The sequence below is a fragment of the Mus musculus genome, chromosome 14 (assembly GCF_000001635.26).
Source record: "Mus musculus strain C57BL/6J chromosome 14, GRCm38.p6 C57BL/6J".
NCBI lineage: Eukaryota > Metazoa > Chordata > Mammalia > Rodentia > Muridae > Mus > Mus musculus.
In genome coordinates this window covers 13948121-13964958 of record NC_000080.6, presented here as the reverse complement: position 1 = coordinate 13964958, position 16838 = coordinate 13948121, and the positions used below count along the sequence as shown (strand labels likewise).

Below are 16838 nucleotides of genomic sequence, written 5' to 3'. Positions count from 1 at the left end.
TCAACATTTAAAGGAAAATATAACTCAGTTCTCTAACACTCATTTTCCCTGTACAGAAAGTCAACACAGAGAGCCAAGTCAGAGGGTCTTTTAATGACCATCAAGATGAAAGGACAGTGCAGTGGTAGACATAAAACAAAAACTAAAGTCACAGTGACATGGGGATGAAAAATTGCTTGGTAGGAGGTTGGGGAGATGGCTCAGCTGTTAGGAGTATTTGTTGTTCTTGGAAAGGCCCTGGTTTAATTCTCAGTATCCACATGGTGGGTCACAACTATCTATAACTTTAGTTCTAGGGCATCCAATAGCCTCTTCTGACATCCATGGACACCAAGCACACACCTGGTAGTAGTGCACATATATACATATATGTAGTCAAAACACATATAAAATGAACAAATGTTTAAAAAAAAGTTGTTTTTTTTTTTAAAGAACTGGTTGATACTTGTAGACCCCCTCAAAGTCTACAGACCAGAATAGCTCTTCCTCTAAAAGTAAACTTGAGAAATGCCTACCTTTTTTCCCACAAACTTACATGGGAAGAAGGAATCTGACTGAGAAAATGCCTACAATAGACTGGCCTGGTGCTGGCAAGATGGCTCAGTGGGTAAGAGCACTGACTGTTCTTCCAAAGGTCCTGAGTTCAAATCCCTGCAACCACATGGTGGCTCACAACCACCCGTAATGAGATCCGACACCCTCTTCTGGATCATCTGAAGACAGCTACAGTGTAGTTATATATAATAAATAAATCTTCAGGCCAGAGCAAGCAGGGACGGAGGGAGCAGAGTGACCGGAGTGAGCTGGGATGGCCAGAGTGAGCAGGAGGCCCTAAAATATAATTCCCAACAACTACACAAATGCTCACAACCATCTGTAAAGCTACAATGTACTTATACACATAAAATAAATAAATAAATCTTTAAAAATTAAAAAAAAAAAAAGACTGGCCTATCTATGGTACAATTTCTTGACTGCTGATTGATGTGGGAGGGTCCATGTCATTGTGGGTGGCACCACTTCTGGGCAGGTGTCTTGAAATGTTTCTCACAGCATGAGAAACCCTAGCTATGACACAAAAAAAATAGGCCAAACCATTGGTTCTCTCATCAGTCTTTATATTTTCAGGAGGGAAATGTTAAATAAATACACTAACTTCCTTAACTAATATCTCATGTTCTTAAAAAGAAGGAACTAGTGACTGCAGTAAACAGTTAAAACTAACGTCTGCATGTTCAAGTCAGTCCTCCAGTAGCTTAAAACACACTCCATCACCATTCTGTGTTTCTGCCTCTCAAGATCCATGCTCCCACCCCCAAAAAAGAAAAAGAAGAAGCCTGAGTACAGCAGAGGGCTTGAGTCCACCCCACTTTAACATCAGCCACAGCTTAGCAAATAAAAACATCATTTCTATAAAGTTCATTGCAAGGTGTTCTCTCAACACACATCATATAATAAACACATATCATATAATCAACACATATCATATAATCAACACATATCATATAATAAACAGAATTCTCAGGTGTTCAACTTATACATTCTTGTCTATGCAATAATAAATTCAATTATACGGCTTTAAGAAAACTCCAAAGACTTCCAAAGGCTCAGACATATCCTACTACTTGGTCTCCCATTACCTGAGCCAATAATCTTCAGGAATGTTCAATTTCAAATATACTCCAAGTCTTTTTTAAAAAAAATTTTAGCCCTGCCTAAGAAAACTGTGAGCAACCAAAGAAACTTATGAAAGGGGTCTGTGACAACCTGACATGCTATCTCACAGAAGCTTATAGAAGGCAGTGCTAGTTTCCCATGAAAACATTAACAATTATTTGCTGTCATTACATAACTGTTTCCAAGTCAGCAAGATGCTGATAAAATCAAGAAATGCTCTTACAAAGTATCCTTTCACTACTTGGCAGTTTTCTTGTAAACAAGAAGTCTCCCTAGCAAAGTCTTACCCAGAACACAGAAATGATCAGGTGATGTTCCATTTACAGTGTTTAGAGGTACTTACGAATTAATTGGATTTGGTTTGGTTAGGTTAGGTTTGGTTTGGGATTCTGTTGTTTGGTGCTTGTGGGGGTGGGGGGGCGGGCCGGGGAAGGAGGTCGGTGTGCCTATGTAGCCCAGCTGGCCAAAAATTCAATGTTCAGACCCAGATTAGCTTCAATTCACAAACCTGCCAGCCCAGATAGGCTACCACACACCACCCCGCTGAATTTAAGATTAATATTACCCTCCTTCCTACGCCAAGGAAATGAACATGGTCCAAAGTCCAAGTTAGGAGGAGCCTTTAGACCAGTACTCTTTCAAAAAGTCAGCGAGCAGTTCCACATTTGGAAGAGGTCATTTATGCTTCAAAATCTTCATTCAGGGTAATTTCTGCCTTTGTGACAAAAGTAGATACTGTATTTGACCCATACATAGTTCTGCCTAGAGGTTAAAAACCACCTCCCTTGAATGATCCCAAGTCTTCCGCTAGAAAGAACTGAGGGAACACAGGGCCGATGCATGGATCCCACTTAAGAAATCTCAACAACCAAAAAATGACCCCACACCATTGCCTTATGCAGGATCTGAAGGTTCAAGGGATTGGGATCATGAAAACTGATAAACAAAAACCTGGGTTATAAAGTCAAACTCTACCCTGTTGGAGGTCAAATCAACTCTCAACAGGAACATGGTTCCACTAGGAGAACATTCCTCAATGTTGAATCAAAATGATTTTTTGTTTTGTTTTGTTTTGTTTTGTTTTTTTGTTTTGTTTTGTTTTGTTTTTTGTTTTTCGAGACAGGGTTTCTCTGTGTAGCCCTGGCTGTCCTGGAACTCACTTTGTAGACCAGACTGGCCTCGACTGCCTGCCTCTGCCTTCCAAGTGCTGGGACTAAAGGCGAGCGCATTCACTGCCCGACTCCCCCCCCCCCCCCGGGAGGGGGGTGGTTTATTTCATTTTTCAGAAGAGATGACACTATAACCTGCAGTGTGTTCTAGAAATGTGTACTCCGCACCCCCAAGTAATGTGTTTGCAATGAGCAGCACCCCCACCCCCAACACCTACTTTCAACTTCCCTTTAAGAAGCAGTTTTTGAAAAGCAAAGTTAGTATGAAAATGAAGGCACCCCATCTGGATTCCAGCAGCGAGGGAGAACTGGATGAGAGGTGAGAACCGGAGGGACCTGAGCCCTGGGTCCTGAGTGACGCTCCCCAGACAGGTGACCAAGTTTCTTTCCCCCGCTTCGCCAGCACCCGCCAGAGCTCAGGAAGGGAGGATGGCTTGCCGCGCCCGCCTCAAGAATACGGGTTCGAGACCCACGGCGGCAGTGGCCGCGCCCCCGTCCCACCGGAGCGCACGGTCGGGGCAGCCCGGGACAGAGGTCACCTGGAGCGTCAGGCGCGGAGCCCCGCGAGCGCGCGCAGCCCGAAGCTCACCTGGCGGCTGGCCGCGGCCTCCAGGGCGGCCTGTGGGCGCGGGCAGGGCGGGACGGCGGTGTCCCCGGGCCCAGCCGCCGCCGCCCGCCCTCCCGCCGCCCGTCTCGCCCTTCACCCGCCGGCCGCTCCGCGCCCCAGGAGAGCGGCGAGCGCGGGTCCGCGGCGGCGCGGCGCGCGCGCCGGCGCGACTCAAAAGTCGGAGAGGGCGGCGGGCGCCGCCGCCTCCTCCTCCATGACTGTTTACCCGGCTGCATTGTGGGAGTTTGACCTTCGCCGCCAACCGCCGCCTCAGCTCGGCCGCCGCCGCCGCCGCGCACGCCATGGGAGCCGTGACTGACGGTGAGGCCTCGGCGGGTGCGGGGACGCGGGGCAGCGCCGGGATCCGGGCCGTCTGGGGTGGGGGGCTCCCGGGGCGGTGCGCGGCGGGGAGAGGCGCAGGGCGGCTCGCTCGGCCCGGGCGATGCAGTGCCCCGAGGGGGCCGCCTGGGGGGCTTCCCGGGCCGGGCTGGGTCGGGCCCACGGGCAGCGCGGCGGGCCCCAGGGAGCGCAGGAGCTCGGAGGGCGGTGGAGTGAGGACCCCGAGCTGGGGACGGCGGCTAAGAGGAACAGGGGTGTCTGGAGGGCCGGTCGGGAAGTGTATCTGGGCGACTTACAAGGTAAGGCGCCAGCATGGGAAGAGGCCGGCGGCTTGGACCGCGGCAACAAAAGGAAGGCATGTTGGAGCGGGTGAGTTGTTGGCCTGAGTGGATTAGGAGTGATGGATGGTGGACAGTAGATGTCTGTGGGCTGAGAGCAGAAATAAGAGCGCGTTTGGGAGAAGGATGGACTGACACGATAGGCAACTGGAGCAGGAACTGAGAAGGTACCCGCTTTGGTAGAAAGGTTCCGGTGGCTTGATGTTGTTTGATGGGCTGATCAATAGCTATGGATCCCAGTGGAGAAACAGGGGACTTCCAGAAATGAACAACGATCGGCCCAAATTTGAGGACGGGCCGAGGAAATACCGATGTGGGTATAAATAAAGGCCTCGGAACTTGGTAGGGGGGATTTTAACCTTGGTTTTGTTTTTTTTTAATTCGAGTTTAATTTATTCAGGAAGTACTTAGCTTACTTCTAGGCAATACTTTACTGAACACGTTTGATACCCAGAAGCAGCAGGTAAAGGTGTTTCCTCTTATACGTCTGCAGTGGCTGTAAACATTAAAAATTGGTAGGGTGGCTGTGTGTGTGTGTGTGTGTGTGTGTGTGCGCGCGCGCGCGCCTGCCTGCCTCTCTTTGAGCTGTCTCTGCCTCCCTCCCTCCCCCAGGCAGGCCACCCTACTAGAGTGGCAGTCAGAGGACACTTGCTGAAGTCACTTCTTCACTTCCACCAGATGGGTCCTGGGAATTGAACTGAGGTGGTCTTTCTACTGGTGATTAGAAAACTTGACAAATTTGCTTTCCCCCTTCCTTTGAAGGGTAAATAGGTGTTTTAAAACTGGAATTACAAGTGACCAACCACTTGCCAAAATGATGAAAGAAATTCAAGATGGCATATAGAACTTAGAAAACTTTACACCATGAAATTTCCAAGATCAGGAAAAGCCAGTGAAAGGGTTTTTGTTGTTATTTGGTTTGGTTTTGAGACAAGGTCTTGCCAGGCAGTGGTGGTGCACACCTTTAATCCCAGTACTAGGGATGCAGAGGCAGGCGGATTTCTGAGTTCTAGGCCAGCCTACACAGAGAAACCCTGTTTCAAAAAAACAAAAAGAAAGAAAAAAAAAAGATAGAAAAAAAGAGACAAGGTCTTTCTATGTAGCTCTAGCTGTCCTGGAACTCACAGAGATTCCCCCTGCTTCTGCCTCCTGGGTGCTGGGACAAAAGGCACATGTCACAGCGTCCAGTCATTGAAAGTTTTAAACTGTTACTGTGATGTGATCACATTTGCTTTTATTTAATTAACTGACGCCTTTGTTTGCAATGCTGAGAGTAGAACCCATAGTCCTGTTCATTAGAAAACTGTTTTACATCCTGATCCAAATCTTCAGCACCAGATGTGCGTTTACAATTCACAGACCCATTCTACTCTTTGGAGAATATTGAGGAAATGGGAAGGGGGTTGCAGACATCACTCTCTCTTTCACTAACATTTATATAATATTTTGCAGCATGTGTTGCACAGTGTTCTAGTTATCCCCATTTTATAGATGAATCCAGTACCCAAAGGAATTAAATAACAGAGTTTCAGTGAGTTAAAAACCAACAGAGTCTAGAAGAGTATTCAGTCCTGTGGGGCTGAAGAAGGTGCAGGTAGTAGTGAACTGGTATGTAGGTACTGGGATTGAGCTCAGTCCCCGTGGGAGAACAGCCGGATGCTCTTAACTGCTGAGGCCGATTTCAGCCCAGCTAGCGTGGTCTGATTTTAGCCCCTTCTGTAGTGGGTTAGTGGAAGGTAAGGGGGTCTTTGATCAATATGACAAAACTCCAACTGAGGGAATTCAAAAAGTGAACAGAACTCATAGAGAATGTCAGGACTGCTCAGATGCGGGAGCTCAGAGGTTATCTTAGGTTTCTGACTTGGACGATTCTGTGCCTTGCTCCAAAAGAGGACTGGATTCTGCTGGTGAGAGAAGGAAACTTGAGCCCCTAGTCCTTGGAGGCCAGAGGAAGCCCCACTTTACATTTACAAGCTTCTCCCCTTTGTGGAGGTTACCCAGCTTCTTTGAGACTCAATTTTCTGCATTGATGAAGAAACAATAAAAGCTACCTTGGAGTGGTGTTTTGAAAATGAAATGTAGTAAAAGTTATAAAGGACTTTGTACTGAATCAAATACATACTAAAGTTTAGTAAATATTCCTAAACACAGAAGTTGTTTGCTAACCTCTTTCCACTTCTCTATGTAACCTCTTTCCACTTCTCTATGGAGAAGTGTGTCTCTATTAAGTGCCCCTTCCTTTGCTTTGGGGGAAGAAAATTGAACTGCAGTCAGTTTTAAATAAGCCATCAGCAAATATGAGGTGCAAGGTTCAGGGGAAGGTTAGAGGGAGAGATGCTGGAACATAGATATCAGTAACATGTGTGTCACTATGTGTATATGCATGTTACTAGGGGTTGAACCAAGAGCCCTTTGCATGCTAAGCAAGTAATCTACCACTGAGCTAAGCCACATCCCCAGCACTGGGCATCATAGGTGAGAAAATGGAATGGACTGATAAAGAGCCAGTCAAATTCTACCTCCTCTGAGGTGTATGTCCTTCTAACTAGACACCTCAGTGTGCTGAATGGGTGCTAATTCTACACCAAAAGTGCAAGGCTTCCCATTCTCAGAATTCACTCACATCTTGTGTACAAATTGCTCACACCTTTTGTACGAGTAATTGTTGCTGTGATAATGAAAATAAGTGCTAGTCTTTGTTAGTGTTTAATTGAGTTGATCTTAATTTAATTGATCTTTAGAAGACCTCTGTAGGCATCAAACCCAATTACAAAATAGTGCAGTCAGTCTGGGTGTGGTGACTCACGCCTCCTATCCCAGCACTCCAGACGTAAAGGCTGAATGGTGTCTGTGAGTTCAAGGGCCACCAAGACGACACAGAGAGACTCTGGTCAGTCAGTCATGGTACCTCAGCCCTGTAACAGCCATTAGGAGACTAAGGCAGAGCCAGGATAGTCCGAGCTACCAGAGGAGGTTAAGTTGGTTGGGGCTATTGATTTGGTTTATTTGACTTGTGCACATTTTGCAAAACCTTTATAAATAGTAATACTACATTCTTATGTAATGATGCACAGAACTTAAAGTGTACAGCTGGCATGGTCACAAAGCATAGTTTAAATATTTTTAGTTACCAGACTTAATATTGGAGGTATTTAGTCCCTCTCTGTTTCCTTCTGCATTTATGTTTGACATCCCAGGTGGGTGATGAGAACTGGACTCGGGTCCTCAGGAAGAGCAGTGAGCATTCTTAACCACTGAACTGTCTCCAGCCCAAGGTGTGCCTTTCCTTCCAGCACTTGACAGACCGAAGCAGACAACTTCTGGGAGTTTGAAGCCAGCAAATTTCAGGGCAAGACCTTGTCCCAAAATGTGTGTGTGACAGAAGTGTGTGTGAGAGTGTGTGTGTGTGTACTCAGAAATTCTGCATTTTAATCTCTTTAAGGACTATGTCTTATTTACCTTGATCTCTTCAAGTTGTTTGGTAATTAAAGCTTGAAAACATTAGTATTTTTAAAACACATTTAGATGATCAGATAAATCTGTACTTTGAACAACGTTTCAAAGAAAGCTATTCTAAAGGTTTCTGCTAAGGGTGTCCTTTGGGCCTGTCCCCACTGCACTCGTGCTTACACCCTTATGCTTTCACAGTGGAGCTCTTGTCAGAGACTTTGCTGTTGACGCATGGAGGATCTCCAGGAGTATTCATCCTTTACATTTGTATTCAAAGCATAATGAACTGAGTTTAAAAGAACGTGAAAACCCAGAAGGTAAACAAAAATGATAAAACAGTATCTAAGAAAATCATCTCTCATTTCCATCTGTAATCTGCTTATCAGAAACAATCATTAATATTGTTCATTACCTGTGATTATCTCCAGAGATATTTTCTGAATTTTTTTTTTCTACACATTGGACAACATCCTCTGCTTCTCAGAAGTTACTTTAATTATCTAAAGAGGTTGTTTTGGCATTATCCTCCTAATATTATTTGAATGCATCATAATTTAACAAGCCTCAATGTTTAGGTCTGTAGTCATTGTACTGCAAACAACACTGCTAAAAACATCTCTTTACTTGACTCTAGCTGCATATGTATCAAAAGATGGCCTAGTCGGCCATCACTGGAAAGAGAGGCCCATTGGACACACAAACTTTATATGCCCCAGTACAGGGTAACGCCAGGGCCAAAAAGGGGGAGTGGGTGGGGAGGGGAGTGGGGGTGGGTGGGTATGGGGGACTTTTGGTATAGCATTGGAAATGTAAATGAGCTAAATACCTAATAAAAAATGGAAAAAAAAAAAGAATAAATGTTAGAGGCATTACTATCAAAAAAAAAAAAAAAACAAAAACAAAAACATCTCTTTATGTCTGTTGTGCATGGTGCTGCATATCCGTAATTCCAGCCTCTGCTGCAGTTTCAGAGTAAGCTCCTCCTCAGCATAGAGAGAGCCTGGGTCAAAACTCAAAATACTTTTTCTGGGGGCAGGATATAAGTATACCCCTTTCAAGCATGATTAACTGTACCCACGTCTGCATATGTAGCATGATTAACTGTATCCACACCTACACGTGTAGCATGATTAACTGTATCCACGTCTGCATATGTAGCATGATTAACTGTATCCATGTCTACAGGTGTAGCATGATTAACTGTATCCACGCCTACACGTGTAACATGATTAACTGTATCCACGTCTGCATATGTAACATGATTAACTGTATCCACGTCTACACGTGTAACATGACTAACTGTATCCACGTCTGCATGTGTAACATGATTAACTGTATCCACGCCTACACGTGTAACATGATTAACTGTATCCACGTCTACACGTGTAACATGATTAACTGTGTCCACGTCTGCATATGTAACATGATTAACTGTATCCACGCCTACATGTGTAACATGATTAACTGTATCCACTTCTACACGTGTAACATGATTAACTGTATCCATGTCTACACGTGTAACGTGATTAACTGTATCCACGCCTACATGTGTAACATGATTAACTGTATCCACGTGTACACGTGTAACAGTAAGTACAGTGATGGAAGTCTTGGCAATAGTTTGATTACTGAGTTATGATCTGGTAGAAGGAAATGATTTTTCTCCATTTTCATTTGCCTTTGTGATTGTAGCCCAGCACTACTTGGTTCTGGTAAGAACACTAGCTCAGGGGCTCGAGAGATGGTTAAGAGCACTGACTGCTCTTCCAGAGGCCCTGAGTTCAATTCCTAGCAACCACATGGTGGCTAACAACCATCTGTAATGGGATTCGATGCCCCCTTCTGGTATGCCTGAAGACAGTGACCATGTATGCACTCACATACATTAAGTACATACATGCATACATACATACATACTACACACACACACACACACATTAGCTCAGGCTGGTTGAACCCCATTTGTTCTCAGCATCATTTTGCACTACTTTTATGTTCTATTTTCTCTTTGCATTGGTGTAAAAAATGAGACCCGGAAGTCAGGCTCATACCTGTTATCCCATCTTGTGGCAGCAGAGGCTGCACAGTGAACTGCAGGTCAGCCTGCACTGGCTCTCAGAAAGGATGAGACAGTGTTGTTTTGGAGTGTTTAACAAGGAAATTGTGTTACTTCATGAATCTTTTCCTTTTTCTCTGCCCTGTTACTCTTTTTTGTAACTTGATACTACATGGAAGGAAACTTTCTCAGTTCTTTCTGTCAGTGCCTTACTTAGCTGAAGATCTGCACAGTTCTGGCTTCCTTTACTTTAGACAGCTTTTTTTTCTTCTTTTCATTTTTTTTTCTTTTTTTGCTTCAAAAGTAGTTCTCTTAACAATTATTGACTTAGCCTTTCTGATATACCTGAAAATTTCCTCTCAACAACCCATAGAATGCCAATTGTGAGGGTAGAGTTTTACCTAAGACCTCAGCCCCTAGGACAGGCAGATATACCTTGGACAATCACTTTTCTTTGAAGAGAAAAATAGAAGAAAGATTTTTAATTGTGTCAAGATGCACGTAAAATTTATCATTTTTGTGTTCACCTCAACTGATGGCATTAAATGTATTTATTTTTCAGTAATTTTCTTTTCATTGAGCAAATGAGTAGTTATATACTGTTGTCTTGAGAGTTGCTCAGAACCAAATATTCGTTTTAATTCTCATTCATCTTTTTTCCTCCAGACGAAGTTATACGGAAACGTCTTCTGATTGATGGAGATGGTGCTGGGGATGATCGGAGAATTAATCTCCTCGTGAAAAGCTTCATTAAATGGTGCAACTCTGGATCCCAAGAGGAAGGGTACTTTATTCCACTGACGCTTCTGTATCAGTATCCTGGTGGAACTTTATTAAGGCCATGTTAAATAGTTCAATTTACCTTATCTGTCCAGTGCGGCCACCTCTAGACTGATCAGAAGTTTGGTTTATTTATTTGTTTGTTTTTGTTTTTTTTTTTTTTGTTTTTTCTGTTCTTCTATTTGGAGGTCTCCTTTATGTTTGTATAATATGCAGATAGGACATTAGTAAAAGAAGAAATGAAGGCTTAATAATTTGATTACTTTTAGCAAAGGAAGGTTTTTTCTTTGTTAAGTTAAATTTAAGTTGCTGCAAAATAATTATATACTAATAATTACATACTGTATTAGTTAGGGTTTTACTGCTGTGCACAGACACCATGACCAAGGCAAGTCTTATAAAAACAACATTTAATTGGGGCTGGCTTACAGGTTCAGAGGTTCAGATCATTATCATCAAGGTGGGAGCATGGCAGCATCCAGGCAGGCATGGTGCAGGAGGAGCTGAGAGTTCTATGTCTTCATCCAAAGGCTGCTAGTGGAAGACTGACTTCCAGGCAACTAGCATGAGAATATTAAGCCCACACCCACAGTGACACACCTATTCCAACCAGGCCACACCTCCAGATGGTGCCACTCCCTGGTCAGAGAATATACAAACCATCACACATTCTAATAATTACATACTAATTTTATACTAATTTTGCTGGATTTACTTTCTGCTTAAGTATGAAAATGATGAGAACAGAATTCTGAAGAAACTCTTAGTCAAAATATAGTTGGGGTTTAATATAGTTGGATTTAAGATGCAGACGAATGCTTAGATGAGATGAGCACAGTAGTCTCATTTTGCCTTTGTAACCAGAACAACTTATAAATTCACTTACAGCATTCTAGCAAAGAAAATAGTAAGAGTAGATGTTCTAAGCTGTTCTAAGTTAAGCAATTTTGTCAGAACTTGGTTTAGTGTACAATTCCTTTTGATTCCCTTTTTCTTTTTCATAGGTATAGCCAGTACCAACGCATGCTGAGCACTCTGTCCCAGTGTGAATTTTCAATGGGCAAAACATTGCTGGTATATGATATGAATCTCAGAGAAATGGAAAATTATGAAAAAATATACAAAGAAATAGGTAAACATAGTAATTCTTTCTGGAATTGTATTTTTGTGGTTTAAAGCTATCTGATAACAATATGTGGATTAAAGTAAAATATCAGTAATTAAGAGTCAGCTGTCAGCAGCCACAGTGTTGAATAATAACATGCAGCACTTCGTGTTGTAGATATTTTTAGAATGCCATTGTCTATTGTGTTATCAGTGGAATGTCTATTTAAAAGCACAGATTATATATGTTATTATAACTATCTTTTTTAAAAATAGAATGTAGTATTGCTGGAGCACATGAAAAAATTGCTGAGTGTAAAAAGCAGATTCTTCAAGCAAAACGAATACGAAAAAATCGACAAGGTAAGAATTTGAAGGATTTAGGTTGCAGATATTTTATTCCTGATTTCAAGTTACATAAAGTTTTTAATATTGAAAAGTAAATTCTGCAACATGAATCAGTTTACAGAAAATACAATTACACTTATACTTAGATCTCTGTTACTTAACATAGAGAAGGCAAGGTGTGATGAAAAAGATTTTATTCTGATGAGTTTTATTGTTTATCCAAGAATATTTCAGTATTTTTTACTATCTATAGATTTTTTTCCTAAGCAGTGTTACAGTTAATCTCCAAATGTGAACAATATGACAGACTGAGGTGTTTATTTGCTAGTTTAATGAAACTACTTTCAGAAAAAGAAAATGGAAAAGAAATTTAACTTTTTATTATTCACAAAGCAAACAAATGTTATCTACAGAATTACCTAATAAAAGTTAAAGTGAAGAGACAGCAAGTTGGCCCAGTGGGCAAGAACACTTGCCACCAAGCGTGACGCCCTGAGCTTAAGCCCTAAGACCCACGTGGTAGAAGAAGAGAAGTGAGTCCCTCACTGTGCCATAGCCCTCCAACACACAGATATATAAAATAAAATAAACATATGTAATTTTAATGTCATACATGTGTCTCTGTACAGCGGAGAGCAGGTGCCCATGGAGGCCATCTCATCCCTGGATTTGAGGCAGTTGTGAACTACACATGAGTGCTGAAAACTAAATTGGGTTCTGTAACACATTAGTATATCCTCTTAACTACTGAGCCATCTCTCTAGCCCTGGATTTTTTTTTTTTTTTTTGGTTTTCTGAGACAGGGTTTCTCTGTAGCCCTGGCTGTCCTGGAATCACTCTGTAGACCAGGCTGGCCTCGAACTCAAAAATCCACCTGCCTCTGCCTCCCAAGTGCTGGGATTAAAGGCATGCGCCACCACTGCCAAGTGGAAATTAATAGTAGGAATATTGCGCCTATTACATGAATTGGGCAAAGATAAAGAGCAGTGTTTGAAGTGTTTGTTATGGCACATCCTTGAACTGCCATCACTTGGCTAAGGCATGCAGGTTACAGATTCTAGGTCAGCCTGGGTTCGGTGGAAACCTACCTCTCATCAATCAATCAATCAGTGAGTATCATAATTGGGTCTAGTAGAAACTTAGCTCTAAATTAAATAGGTAGACAGATGAAAGAGAAAGGAAGACAGACAAACAGACAGAATAACCATGACAGTATTGTGAAAAACTAAACAGAAATAGAAAATGCTGTTATTTGATAAATGTGAGGTTTTATAGCTTAGATTCATAGAATCTAAGATTTATGAAACTGGTCCAGAAAGATGTATTTTCTTCGTTTGTTTTGACGAGGGTGTGAGGAAGTTAAGAACTTTTGAATCAGTCATTTGATGGTGATCCTAAGTCTTGTGTGCACTGCTGCCCACTTCTCATTCTGTCACATGACTGGAACACCGGAAGTGAGAGTGAGGACCCCTGCTTGGGACATGAGGTCATTATGACATACTTATGACTGAATTGAGGGATTTGCTTTGCTTTGGTTTGTTTTCTTGCTTTTGCTTTGTTTTTTGGTCTTTTTCAAGACAGGATGTTTCTGTGTAATTTTTCCTGGCTGTCCTAAAACTTGCTATTTATTTAGATCAGGCTAGCCTGGAGCGAACAGATCCAGTGGCCTCTGCCTCACAAGTGCTGGGATCAAAGGCATGTGCAAAGACCACATTATTCTCATTTCCTTAAGAAAGTGAATAAGAGTTATTTTCATTTACACATTTCTTTTTGATAACCCAGGTTTAAAAAGTGCCTTAATTTGGCAAATATTTTCTTGTCTTTCAGAATATGACGCTTTGGCCAAAGTGATCCAGCATCACCCAGACAGGCATGAGACACTGAAGTGAGTGTAGAGCTTTACCGGGAGCTGGCCTTCAAACACAGTGCTGAAGAACTACACTGCACACTACCTTCTCAGATAAACACCACCACCCAGAGGGAGGATCACCCTTTAGTATCACATGGTCTTGCGCTGCCTTACCATCTCCGGGTCACTCCCTATTGGTTCAGAACATGTGTGGAATGTACCCCCAGAGGAAATGGATATGTGTATTTTATTCTCTTACGATAACAGAGTATTGAATACCAATAAAGATTATGCTACATGCACATCTTTAAAACCACTGAAGATACACAAACAGTAAACAACAAAAAAAAAAGACACTAATGAAAAGACACTTTCTGAAACATCATTTATGAAAATTAAAAACTCCGTCAAATATTTTATACTAATACTGTATATTATTTAGAGATACAAATAGATATGTCTAAAATAAATTATGAAATTATATTATTTTGTTATTTTAAAATTTGTATCTATAATATAATTTAGGAGCTAGGAAATCATCCTCAGTTTCAAAATCTTGGATTCCTTTTTTTTTTTAATGGGTGTTATGCATACATATATATGTATGGGTGCCACTTGCATGCCTGGTGCCCATGGCAGCCAGGAGAGGGCAGCAGATCCCTGTGACTAGAGTCACAGACAGTTGTGAGCCACTGTGTGGGTATTAGGAATAGAAAGAACCTTGGTCTTCTGAAGTAGAAGCAAGTGCTCTTAAGTGCTGAGCCATCTCTCAAAACCCTTTTATTTACAGAATATTATTTTGTGGCCAAAATACTATTTAAGTTTTCCCTTAAGTAGCAAAATATGACATTGTTTTGTTTTATTTTGTCCCCCTAGGGAGCTAGAGGCTCTGGGCAAAGAATTAGAGCATCTCTCACATATTAAAGAAAGTGTTGAAGATAAGGTATTTGAATATATATGTTAGCCTCTACATGTTTGTTTGTATGTGTGTATGTGTATTTAGAGACAAACTTATATAAGTTGTTTTCTTCTTAACACAGCTGGAATTGAGACGGAAACAATTTCACGTTCTTCTTAGTACCATCCATGAACTTCAACAGACATTGGAGAGTAAGTGAAAAAACATTCCAAAGTTACTGCCTATGGAGATTTTAAATGATTGGGGAATCCTTTGCTGAGAGAGTCTACCTCCAGAATCGAGTGGTATATCTGGATGGCATTAGAAAACCCTCATCTGTTGAACTTTATATATACAAACAGAAGAGCAATGATTTTTTTTGTGGTCATTTGTGCTTTGCATATATGTCTAGTAATAAGAAAACTTCAAGCTGAGCGTGGTGGCGCACGCCTTTAATCCCAGCGCTTGGGAGGCAGAGGCAGGCGGATTTCTCAGTTCAAGGCCAGCCTGGTCTACAAAGTGAGTTCCAGGACAGCCAGGGCTATACAGAGAAACCCTGTCTCGAAAAACAAAACAAAACAAACAAAAAAAAGAAAACCTTAAGAGTAATGGGGACAGGGTCAGACTACAGTAAGTCATTGGTGTGCTAGGCGCTGCCTGCATGCTTAGCAAATGGGGGCACATTGAGAAAAAGACTTGAACTTTCTTGTGACTGTAACTAAGTAGAATTTTCTGTGTTCTCTGATGTCTGATTGTTTGGTTTTTTTTTTTTTGTTTTTTTTTTTAATCAGGCTAAGACCTAGATTTTAGTTCTTTGGTTTTAATGAAATCTATCACACAAATTATATGCTCTTAATAATATGTAAAAATAATCAACTATAACAATTACGTTGTGGGGGTTGCGCAGGGGCTGCATACATAACCATATTTGCTAATGCAAAATAAAACTTCTCATGCATTACTAGGCACAAAATGTAGGTGACATGGAGTAAGGTTCTGTGTCTTCTTAACTACAGATGATGACAAGCTGTCAGAGGTGGATGAAGCTCAAGAAAGCACCATGGAAGCAGACCCTAAGCCATAGATGGACTGACCGTCGCCATTTACAGGGACAGCGAATAGCTGCATGGGCTTCCTGGGTTCAGTGTGTTGTACTTTTGGGATATTTCAACTTCAGCATTGAAGTACTTTGCTTTCAAGTATTCATGTGTCGTTCATATTTCTTCACAGAACGGAAATGTATCCCATATATATGTATTTTTTAAATACATTTTTATCCTTAAACATAGAAATCAGCATCTGAAAATATTTAATAAAATGTCTCAAGGTGGATCTTTGTGCTCATTCAAAACTCTAGGTAACTGCTAACACTTGCCTTAGCGAACCAGGTAAGGATTATCTAAGATGGCGTTTGGGATACACATGAGAAAATGAATAGATTTCTAGAAGATGTTAGTAAAACTTGAGAAAATGGAGTCCATGAGTAGGCCTTAGAGGGCCATGATGAGTACTTATGGCGTGGGTCTATTGTAGGGGAAGCTTTCACACTGTTAAGAATGGCTGTCGTATGAAATCAGTCCATCTGTGTTGCTTTTCTACAGCTCTCTCTTAGTCCTTGAGGAATGTGGTTGGTAAATGCTTCTTCTATCATTTTGTTTTAAAGAATCTTTTTAAAAAATACTTCTTTGGGAGCATGCATACATGGTACATATGTTTGCATGCTTATGTGTGAGGGCGTGCACCTGCTGTAGCATGTGGCTAGATTCAGATGGTAGCGTTGGCTGCTGCTTGTCTACCCTGTTTGAGGCAGGGTCCCTCCCCTTGGTAGCTGAGCTGTGTACTGGGAACTCAGCAGCAGCAGCAGCAGGTGCATGGGAAGCATGCTCGTCGCAGCTTATACTTCCTCGTGGTTCTCTTGGAAAGCCTTTGGAATTGCTTCGAAGACTGAAGGATCTCAGCCCCTAGAAACTCACACTGCTTAAGCTCAGCGTGCCTTTGTTCCAGAAGCTTCATGGATTTGTCAGTCACTGTTTCTATGAGGTCATCCACCTATGATAGACACAAAGAGACAAAGAAATGAAACTGCTGAAAGCAAAGATGTGCTTGTTTTTTCTGAGAGTGCCAAAGGAGAATTCTAATTCAGCTTATAGCAAACAGAGCTTGAAAACAGATTTACCACACAGGGGTTAAGACGACCTCATTTCTGCTCAAGCCTGTGTGTGC

General features: G+C 42.0%; 3 protein-coding genes across 23 annotated transcripts in view; 1 reads left to right on the top strand and 2 right to left on the bottom strand.

The window, feature by feature from the left end:
* The window catches only part of Atxn7 (ataxin 7), a 146034-nt gene extending 142358 nt beyond the window's left edge, over positions 1 to 3676 (bottom strand). Inside the window, exon 1 of the mRNA XM_006518017.3 lies at positions 3436 to 3676. The gene's annotated coding sequence lies outside the window, so the exon portion shown is untranslated. The remainder of the gene's footprint in view (positions 1 to 3435) is intronic.
* Positions 2964 to 15947, top strand: Thoc7 (THO complex 7). 21 transcript variants are annotated; one of them, XM_030247929.1, is made up of 10 exons: positions 3682 to 3774; positions 7328 to 7405; positions 7779 to 7897; positions 10303 to 10420; positions 11421 to 11548; positions 11797 to 11883; positions 13696 to 13753; positions 14594 to 14660; positions 14758 to 14827; positions 15632 to 15945. In XM_030247929.1, exons 5-10 carry the CDS (start codon positions 11440 to 11442, stop codon positions 15697 to 15699), a joined length of 459 nt encoding a protein of 152 aa, XP_030103789.1. In that variant the 5' UTR covers positions 3682 to 3774; positions 7328 to 7405; positions 7779 to 7897; positions 10303 to 10420; positions 11421 to 11439; the 3' UTR covers positions 15700 to 15945. The 21 variants fall into 21 exon arrangements, 17 of the variants coding, with proteins under 17 accessions (XP_030103782.1, NP_001346830.1, NP_001272709.1 ...); XM_006518078.4 differs by having other exon boundaries at positions 7328 to 7479; XM_030247923.1 differs by having other exon boundaries at positions 7328 to 7499.
* The window catches only part of Gm11100 (predicted gene 11100), a 31115-nt gene continuing 29677 nt past the window's right edge, over positions 15401 to 16838 (bottom strand). The window contains exon 5 of the mRNA NM_001370907.1: positions 15401 to 16664. Within this exon, the coding sequence (NP_001357836.1) occupies positions 16464 to 16664 (201 nt within the window). The 3' untranslated portion in view covers positions 15401 to 16463. The remainder of the gene's footprint in view (positions 16665 to 16838) is intronic.